This window comes from Chelonoidis abingdonii, chromosome 11 (genome assembly GCF_003597395.2).
Source record: "Chelonoidis abingdonii isolate Lonesome George chromosome 11, CheloAbing_2.0, whole genome shotgun sequence".
In the NCBI taxonomy this organism is placed as follows: Eukaryota; Metazoa; Chordata; order Testudines; family Testudinidae; genus Chelonoidis; species Chelonoidis abingdonii.
Window position 1 is genome coordinate 20276118 of NC_133779.1, and position 9882 is coordinate 20285999.

At 53.2% G+C, this 9882-nt stretch overlaps 1 protein-coding gene across 6 annotated transcripts in view; it reads right to left on the minus strand.

Annotated features, from left to right (window-relative positions):
- Window positions 1-4818: 4818 nt before the first annotated feature.
- LOC116823437 (dynamin-1-like protein) overlaps window positions 4819-9882 on the minus strand; it is an 8968-nt gene continuing 3904 nt past the window's right edge. For 3 of the 6 annotated variants that reach the window (XM_032777962.2, XM_075070806.1, XM_032777961.2), the window contains 10 exons: window positions 9693-9824; window positions 9090-9296; window positions 8799-8919; window positions 7928-8083; window positions 7021-7110; window positions 6002-6100; window positions 5734-5877; window positions 5438-5547; window positions 5157-5316; window positions 4819-5087 (listed from right to left, as the gene is read on the minus strand). In XM_032777962.2, the coding sequence (XP_032633853.1) occupies window positions 5031-5087; window positions 5157-5316; window positions 5438-5547; window positions 5734-5877; window positions 6002-6100; window positions 7021-7110; window positions 7928-8083; window positions 8799-8919; window positions 9090-9296; window positions 9693-9824 (1276 nt within the window). In that variant the 3' untranslated portion in view covers window positions 4819-5030. Of the gene's footprint in view, window positions 5088-5156; window positions 5317-5437; window positions 5548-5733; window positions 5878-6001; window positions 6101-7020; window positions 7111-7341; window positions 7857-7927; window positions 8084-8798; window positions 8920-9089; window positions 9297-9692; window positions 9825-9882 lie in introns of those variants that run through there. The other 3 variants (XM_075070808.1, XM_075070807.1, XM_075070809.1) reach the window with 3 other exon arrangements.

The window sequence follows — 9882 nt, forward strand, 5'->3', positions numbered from 1 at the left end:
CCCCTGCCTGTCTGAATATAATTAGGAAAAAGACCCTCTCCAGGCTGTGATCCACTCCTTGGAGCTACCCCCATTGGAACCTCGCCCAGCACAGCCCACTGGGATCAACCTTCTCCCAGGAGCCCCCATATACAGCCTCCCTCTCAGGAACTCTCCCCTCCCTTTGGTTAATGAGCCCTGCTGCCCCCTACACAGCCCTCCCTGGGATCCTCCTTCTGCCCAACATGGGAGATGGGACCCTCCTAAAGACCCACAAACAGCATCTCCCAGAATCCACCTCTGAAGCCCCCCTAACCCCCCAATGGGACATGTGCCTCATGCTGGGAGGTGAAGAGTTAACAGGCAGATGAGTGGTTCAATTAATCCATCCTGGAGAGGGGTGGAAGGCAGCTAATTAAGGTTGAGCAGCAGCTGGGGAGGTGCAGGCTTGGCTCCTATAAAGGAAGAGGACGAGGGTGCACTGGCTGGAAAACAGAGGCAGAGAGAGAGGGTTGTGCTGGACCTGCCCCCAGTGTGTGGTCCTATACTGCTGGAAAGCCCCCTTCCATCAGTGCAGTCTCTGTCCATGCTGTGGGGTCATTCCAGTGTGGTCTGTCCCATAGACAGCCCTGTGGCCAGGGTTGTAGGGTGGGCCCCTGAGGGAGGGACAAGGAATTGGGGTGACCTTAATGAAGGTGGGGCTCATTTCACAATTAATTTTATATTTTTATTTTTAAAAACAAATGTATTTTATTACCAAAAAAATCTCCATTTTTTTAGTTAAAAATATGACCCTCCCCTATTTTGTGGACCCTTCCTATGGGGGATGTAGATGCCTGCAGTGTTGGGGGCAGCTGAGTGGGGGTTTTGTTAATGCTAGGGGAAGGAAAATGCTGAAAGTGGCCCTGGTGACTCCAGCCTGCAATGTTCTCTTGCCCCCATCCACTGGAACTGATGGCCCAGCACTGAAGTGGGGCAGGCTGCACAGGGAATGCTAGCAGAGTCCCTGCCTGAGAGCTCGTATTTGAGACAGGTGTCAGAGCGATTCCAAACGCCATGTGTAGTGTGGGTTTGGTTATGCAGGGGATGTCCACACTTCAAACACCCCGTCAGTGCTGGGTCAGCTATCTATGTGATCCACCTCTCTGAGAGGCCATAGGCAGGCTGGTGGAACAATTCTTCCATCTACTTAGTGCTGTTTACAGCAGGCGTGGGTCAGCGTTGCTGCATCTCTCAGGTTTTTCACACCGGCTGCACTGCTGTAAGTTCCTGGTGCAAACCAGGCCTAAGAGATTGTGTCTGGCATGCCCGACACGCGTGCTCGGTCTCCCGCCCCACCCGCGGGACGCTGACTGGCAGCTCAGCTGTTAACACCTTCGTGGGATGGTCCGCCCAATAGCTCTGAGGACTGACTCTGCTGAGCGCCAGTGCAAAGCAAAGCGGGGTGCGCCAGTCACGGTCCGGAACCAGGAGAGGCAACTGGCTGCAGCGCATCGCATCTGAGCTGCAGGTGGTTTGGGGCCACATCTGCCCAAGGTTTGTACGTGGGGCCCGTGTCTCTGGTGGGAGCCGCCGGCGCAGCATGGGGTCAGCCAGGTCACGCGGCTGTTTGCCGAGGTGGGGCCAGAGACCCCCGCGCTCCTGCGGGTGGCGCTCGGGGGTTGAAGTAGCTGCGGTGAGAGCGGCCGCAGTTCAGCCCGCGGGCAGCGATCAGAGGGTCCGACCGCCTAGCGAGGGGCAAGTAGAGGCCACAAGGAGCAGCGGCTGCAGGGCCGCCGGGCAGCGCGGAAAGACGCGCCCCACCCCGGGTCCCTGTGGGCGGAGCCGCTGTCCCAGCCCCGTCCCGGCTCCTGCTTCAATCCGTGGCGGGTTCAGCAGCTGGTGAGCCGGTGCGCGGAGCCCCCAGCCCCGGGCCGGGACACCGGGACGCAGCGGGACCAGGAACCGGAGCCCCCGGCTGAGAACGGCTCATGGACCGGCCGCTTCCCGAGCTCCCGCGGAATGAGCGGACGTGAGGCGCCGCCCGAGACGCGCAAGCGGGGAGCTCCCATTGGCCGGCGGTGGGTGGACGGACCGGGCCGGGAGGCGGCCAATGGCGCGGCGATAAAGCCGGAGGCGGCCCCCCCGCGGGGAGCGGCGGCGGCTGTTGCCTCCGGAGCAGGGAGGAGGGGGCGGGACCGGAGTCAGCGCGGCGCGAGCCCCACACCTGGACCTGGACCTGGACGGGTGGGGCCCCTGAGCTCTCCCTGCTGCCAGCCCCCTCCACTCCCACAAACAGCGGGTGGGGCCCCTGCCCCAGCCTGGCTAAGAGCCACCGATGGGCTGAGCCAGGTCCCTTATCCCCTTCCTCCACCTCATGCCTGATTTTATAACGCTCGGTCATGTGGCCTCTTCCCCTGTAGTCCCCTTGAAACCTAGAAGCCAAACCCCTTTCGTAACTAGGACATGATGCGGGCAGCGTGGGGACTATCCAGTTTATTGCACTGGGACTTTGGAGGCCAGGGTGGTGGAACTGGAGGAACTAAGAGAGGCGGAAAGGTATGTGGATGAGGCTTTCCAGGACTCTGTAGAACTGTCCCGCCCAGGGAAGCGGAGCAGAGAGAAACCTTCCCATAGTTGGGACCCTCCTTCAAGATGGTGTTGGGGGTTAGTAATGGGAGATTTGATCATTAGAAATCAGCTAAGTGAACCCAATAATAGTGGGGGATTTCAATTATAAGACAAGCCAAAGAGGAGTTTGAACATGGAACTAAGGTTTGTAACCTGTCCTTTAAATCAGCTTCCTAGAGGTGATCCTGGCAGTTACAGACCCATAATAGAACTGGTTAAGCATGGCTAGCCCAGGTAAACTTATCAGATTCTGCTTCCTTTGTTATCTTGCTAAGTGCTCCCCACCTTTTATCTGTAATTTCTGACCATTTTTGTAGGTCCTCCACTAGAACAGAAAGGCGCACAACCACAGTGAAGTCTATGCCCTTGAACCTGTTTGTTCTGGTAGGGATCTGACATCAGGAATGCTGGTCAGGTAATTATTTCTGTGTTTTGTCCAGACTGGTCTGAGTGAGTGGAATCTGCACAATTGCAGCCGCACAGCACTTTGGGTAAAACCCTTGGTGTGAAAGGCACCTGGCATGTGTGTGAAGTCCTCCTGTATTGGTAACCAGATGTCTAAGTCGGGACAGTTCCATACTCCCATCAAAACTGGTTCTTTAGTGTCCCACTAACAATTCAGCAAGGGGGGGAGAGGGCTCCTCAACTAGCCCCCCCACCCTTCCTGGTCCCTTTCCTTGAACAGCACTCCCGAATGGTTCATTGGAAAAAGCAGGATAGGGCTTTCAACCTGTTTTTCAGGAACCGCTAGGACAATACTTAAAATGGTGAAATCTGAGGTGAGAAAGGTGTCATTTTGGGACATAATTTAAGAAAAGAGAGTGATGCTAAAGAGAGAGAATTCTTGGTTTCTTTGCAGCCATTCTGAAGGGAAAATGGGCCCTTTTCCAGAAGAATGCCTGTAAATAATCCATATATATAATATACACAGCTATGCAAAGTAGTGTAAAGAAATGTTAAGGAAAAGAAAATGTGTATGTATCTATTAGTCTGTGAAAATATGTAACCTAGGCCACTAAAAATTCATTTGACTCTTTAATTCAAAGTTGCAAAACTGACAGACCTTTTTGGAAGACCCAGGTAATTAGTGCTGTTTGGCTTTGGGATTTAGCATTTTAGTGACCCTCTGAAGCAACAGCAGAGGTGATATGGCTAATGTTTTTAAAAACGTGCTGCTGAATTAAAATCCTATTAGGGCTCCAAAAAGAGCCACAATAGGCTGTGTTTTCTTTTTCAGATCCCTGTGTGTTACCACAGAGTTTCTGAGCTCTGCTGATGGCTTTGAATCCAAAAGCCAAGCCTGTGCTGATGCAAATTACCTAACTGATAAAGAAAGGTGAGAACTGCCAGCACAAAATTATGTTAATGTTTCTTTTACCTGTAAAGGGTTAAAGAGAACCAAATCAGGAAACTTTATTCATATTTTTCTTTTAACCAATAGCCCTGTATTGTCACCTTAATGCAGTTGTGTTAGATCTGCGGAGGGTGAATCTCTGCAGCACCAGGGAATTGGTGGGAGGGGGAAGAGAGATAGTTTGTTAGCTTAGAGTGGTTCATGCTAGCTTCTCAGTGACAGTAAGTTGGAAAAATCCTTTAAAGTATCTGCTATATAAAAGGAAAAACTTGAGGAATTCTCTATCAATCTTGGTTGGCATTGAATGGCAAACAGCTTAAAGGCCTGGTTATCAATTGTAAAACTTTGATTTGCAATGCTTTTTCTACTTGATATAAAATACTGCTGTTGGTATTCTCAATCTATTTGTGTGAATGAGGAAAAGATAAGGTGTGAAGGCCATTGTTATAGCCAGAGTAAAGAAAGTAGTAGTGAAAAGACTTTGCAATACAGCACGTGACAATTCTTTTATCCAGCATCATGTGTGGATAGATTGGACATAGTGCTGGCGGCCAAAGGAGGGACCTGTGCTCTCATTAGAAAAATATGAAAGTAGAATGAATTAGTATGTACCTTTAAGCAGAAGGGTGCTAATGGCGAAACCTAAGTGTGTAAGTTTCCCTTTTCTGATACCAGTATATCTTTTTTGAGATGAGGCGACCATATCTGTACATAGTATTTATATAGATTCAAAAAACAGAGTAGGGAGCATGGAGTATACTGGTCCCATATGAGGAGAGATCAGTCAAGTTGTGGAACTCCTTGCCTGAGGAGGCTGTGAAAGGTAACTCCCTCTGGGGCACCTGGCATTGGCTATCAGTGAATTCTTTAGGCAGTTGTGCAAACAGGTTTTATTCCATAACACCAACCCACCATCAGAGCGGCTCAGATACACAGGCAGCAAAGAACAGGGGGAGGGGTGTGTGTGGTGTCTGCCACTGTCCCTCACCCCACCTCCCTCCCCAAAGGGAGTAGAAACTCAGCTTCTCCCGACATCCACACAGGTCAGCAGAGGGGTGTTTGTAGCACCATGTGAGTCAACCTCCCCTCACCAGAGTTGCGTTTCCCGGATCTCAGAGATGGTCTGGTTGGCTCGCTGCAAGGCCTGATGGGAGACAGAAGTCATTAGCACAGGTAGGGGGGAAGAGAGACAAACCCCCACCCCTTCCCTCACCTGGAGCAGCCCAGCAGCCTCCTTGCGCTGCTGTGCCATGTCCTCTGACTCTGTGAGCAGCATGTCCAGCAGCTGCTGCTTGTATAGCTGTCCAACCAGCTGGCTCTGCAGATGGTCCTTGACATAGTTCACCAGGAAATGCATGACCGTCTTGGGGACGCTGTGGAGGAGGGGCAGAGGTCACAAGGGCACCCATCTGAAGCCCTTTCAACTCCCCATGGCCCTTAAGGGTCCAGGAGAGGGGCTGCACCCTTGTCGTCCCCCCGCCCCCAATATTTTACCTGTCCTGGATGCTTTTGCGCACAATGAGGAAATAGGATTTGATGAGTCTGCGGATCACCTCACAATCCTGCTGCTCCCGCTGGCTCAGCTTCCGTGTGGCCGGCATGGGCTGTAGGAAAAGAGATGGGACTTCAAGGGAAATGGGGGGGTGGGAGGGTGTCCCACCATGCAGGGTCTTCCCCCTCAGGGATAACAGCAGTAAGGTTATAAAGCCAGGCAATCTCCAGTTCCAGTAGCACTCTCCTGCTGTCACTACCTCACCATCACCTGCCTGTGTGGGAAGGGGGTAACTCACCGTGTCCAGCAGATTGACAGCATGGGAGCGACTGGGGCTGGAATACATGGGGGGCTGGGTGTTCCCCTTGGGCTTCTCTTCCATGCCAGCATTCTCCACTTTGTCGCTCTTCCAACGCCGGATCCCCTCCGCAGGGGGGTCATTCTGGGGAGAGCAGAGACCAGCTGGCCACCACGTCATGAGGGGTGACACTGGTATCCAGTGGAGGAAGGGGGGGGGGAAAAGGGAAGAGGCTCAGCAGTGGGACACAGGAGCAGAGAGGCATTACCTTGCTGCTGCTGACAGAGGCAGACACCAGCGCTGTGTCGATGAAGTCCGGGTGCTTGGTGTTGATATAGGCGAGCTCGATTGCAACCAGATTATGAACCTGCATGGAGAGAGACGGGATGGGGCCTGAGCTTCAAAACAAAACAATATTTAATTTAAACTCAATAAATGTGATTTCTGTTGTGAAACTTTAAAATAATATTGAGAGTATTGTAAGCTTAGTCCTTAACACAAGTTGCCAGAATTGTAATGGACTTTAATCAAAAGCAGTACATGCTTGCTGCTGAAAGGACATCAAACCACGGAAGTCACTGGCTCAGCAGTGGGAACCAGAGTTTGTTGAAGGTTAAACCAGGTTTCTATAGCAGAGAGAATACTTCATTTCAGTTTGTTCAACGTTCAAAACCAAGCTGGGAGTTGGAATCCTTGTAAAATCTCAGACTGGAAGAGGGAAACAACTAGCAGATCTTGTCCTCATAGAATGTCAGGGTTGGAAGTGCTCAAAGCAGGACCAATCCCCAGACAGATTAAACTCACAACCCTGGGTTTAGCAGGCCAATGCTCAAACCACTGAGCCTATCCCTCCCCCTCTTACACTTAACTTTCATTCAAAGGACATAGTGAAAGGCCTGTGTTGAATATATCAGTTAGTTTTCAATGCAAAACATGTTTTGCTTGACATTTGTTCTTCTGGACTCAGCACATTTAAATTACCTTAAATTTTCTTACTTGTAACTTGTGTCAAGCTCTATTTGGATGGAAACTGGAATTCCATTAAAAATGCCCAGAAACAGCATTTAATTGTTTTTATTAATTATCTAGTAAATAAATCTAGTGTATCCACCTGCTTTGCAGAAAGAAGCAGCACACTTAGTGTAAAGACTATATTTAGCTGCAAATTAAAATAGTTTAATGGTTATTAACCAGTGAGAATCCACCTTTTAAGTTATCTTCCTGAAAATGCAAAAAGACTTCAACCCCAACACCCATATCAGCCCCCTACCCTGCATGAGGTGTTACCATCTCGTTGGTGATGGGCAGCCTCTGCCGCAGGACGCCTGTCACCACCTCCACAATCGCTTCATGCAGTTTGGGGAAGCGCAGCAGCTCCTGGTGCGGGGGGAGGAGAGAGAGGGGTAAGATCTTGGAAATGTTGAAACTTCAAAAGATTCTGAGATGTGCTGGACACAAATGGGCCCACAGCTTAGCCAGAGACTGCTCCAGCTGTGTTTGATGACTACAGGCCAGAGGTCTGCTTGGGCCCACATTTAAAGCCCAATCTGGCCCTGAACCCCAACACTTCCCCAGCAAGCGTGGCAGCGCTTTTCACAGCCTGTAAAAAAAAAGTAGTTACACCACCTGATAGCATGCTGTTTTATTTTACTGTCAGAGCACATGGGGGTCAGGGAATTCAACTCCAGCTGCGCAGCACCCAAGTTACAGAGCAGAGGCCACAGAGCCCCTCACTGGTCCAGGTGGACCCCCCAAATCATCACACACACCCCAGGGGGATTGCACAGACTGGGTCAGAGCAGGCCTGAGAGGCTCAGGAGATAGAGATGGGTCTTTGGTATCAAGGATGAGTGTAACCCAGAAACAGAAACAGACACGAGACCGTAACCAGGGGGCAAAGCCGGCAGGCACTCTGGAGAGCTCAGGGAGAAGACGGGGGACACCAGGGGCAAAGCAGGTCTGGTGACGGGGATGGTTTCACGCTGTGTTCTCACTGTAATGCTTTTATCAGATGAATGCACTGTGCCACAGGGAAAGCTGGAGGGGCCGGCAGAGCCCCTTGGGGAAAACATGGGGCAAGCCACAGGCACTGGCCTAAGGTCAGACACCCCCCTGGGGGGCACCTGGAGCAGGGCTGGATGGGCTCCCAGGTACCCACATGTTGTACATGGAGCAAGGATGGATGATGGAGCACCTGTGTGTTGTAGGTGGAGCAGTGCTGAATGATGCGCTGCAGCTCCTCGTGCACCAGTTCCACACAGCGCAGGCTCGGGTCCTCCAGACGCTTGATCTGACGTTTCACCAGAAGCTCGAAGGAGACCTCGGGCACAAAGAGGGCAGGACGGGGGCCCTGAGGGGGAGGCAGGGACCCCATCAGAGCAGTGGCTTCTCCAGTGGGGATAGAGAGACATCCCCCACCCCTCGTCACCACCCAGCCTCATCCCATTCTCCACTCCCGTGAGGGACAGAAAGCCAGGAGGGGACTAGTCAGTCCCAGGCAGCCACAGCGAGATGGGACTGAGGGTGTCATGGGGTGGGCACGTACACACACTCGCCCCGCAGCCCACTATGGTCTGTTACCCCCCCCGTCATGGCCCGGTACCATCCCCAATGTGGTACGTATGGGGGAGGGTTCCCTACCTTGTAGAGTCAGGCGGTGTTCCTGTACCATGCAGGGCTGGGGCATGGTTGGTAAGGGGCACCATGGGGGGCTGGCAACCACAGAGGCAGGGGTGCTCAGGCTCCAGCAAAGAAAGGACAGAAGGGGCAGGGTGGTACGGGCCAAGCCAGGGGCTAGCCTTCCAAAGCCAGCTGTTCACATGCTGCCCATGGCTTTGCAGTCTCCTCTGTATCATTAACAAGAGTTTACGAGGACAGTGGATGGCATTTGCCATGGTGCTGGGCAGGCTGAGGTCTCTGGGTACGAAACCTTGCGTCGCCCTGTTTAATGTGGGACAGTGACTGGGCCATGGGAACATCTGTGGCCCATTTATTCCACCTAAATTAATAGAACAGGGGCCGGTGGAAGGGGCAGTGCCCAGGGGGAGCCCAGAGGGGTACCATACCGTGGCATTGCGAATGGCCGTCAGGATGTCCAGCATCGTGAGCCCAGCCAGCGGGTCGATGGACTCCAACGTCCGGCCGAATGTCTCGTGGAAGATGTAGCACATGCGGGCACCCCCGCAGCTGGCGGGATGGCGGGGTGGGGGGAAGAGACACAGAAGGGTTCAGAGGGAGAATAGAAACAGTAGCCAAAGCATAGCCCCCCTCCAAAAATGGCCACACACCCCTGCCTCTCAGCATCGCCACTCTCATGCCCCCTGAGCTCTCAGCTCCTGCCTCCCCCCAGCACTCACAGCTCTGAGGTCTCAATGTTCCGTGCCGTGCCCTCGATGGTGTGGCAGTACTCAGTGGCGAACTTGGTGATGATCTGCAGCAGCGTGGCATTCTTGTCCTCAATGGGCTGCCCATAGCTCTGCAGCACTGACTGATACTGGGCCGTCAGCACATTCACCCGGGTTTTCAGCTCCGGCAGGCAATCCCGGATGTGGTGCATCAGCAGCCTGGGGCAGGACACAGGAATGAGTCCATCTAACCCAGCCTCCCGGCTCCTGAATTTCCAGGGAATCATTCTGGCACCCAGTGCTGACAGCAAGGGCTCAACTCCTCTGCTGGGGTGACTCCAGGGTCTCCTGCCACCATGTGCTGCCCCCCATGCTCCTGGCCACTCTCTAGTGGCACTGAGTTCTGCTGGAGGAGGTCAGGTATGACCCTCACCCACACCCCCCTTTCTGGTCAGTTGTAAATGGGCTCACTTCTATTCTGTCTGCCAGGGCAGCACACACCCCTCCATCCTTTCCCTTCTCTCCAACAGATCCCTTAACTGCCCCCTCCCCAGCCCTAGTCCTCTGGCCCCAGTGGCCCTCGCCAGGGAGAGCAGAGCCCCAGCTGGCACCCACCGGTTGAGGGTCTTGGCCAGGTGCCGGGTGCCGTTGCGGTTGGCCAGCGATGGGTATCGCTTCTGCAGGAAGCCCTGCTCGTCCTGCAGTGACTCAGTGATGCTCTTCCGAGTGTTGATGTCATGCTGGCTCCTGGGAGGGCCGGGACAGAGTCATTGTCTGTCCCCACTCCCCGCCCTCGCCCTCCCCC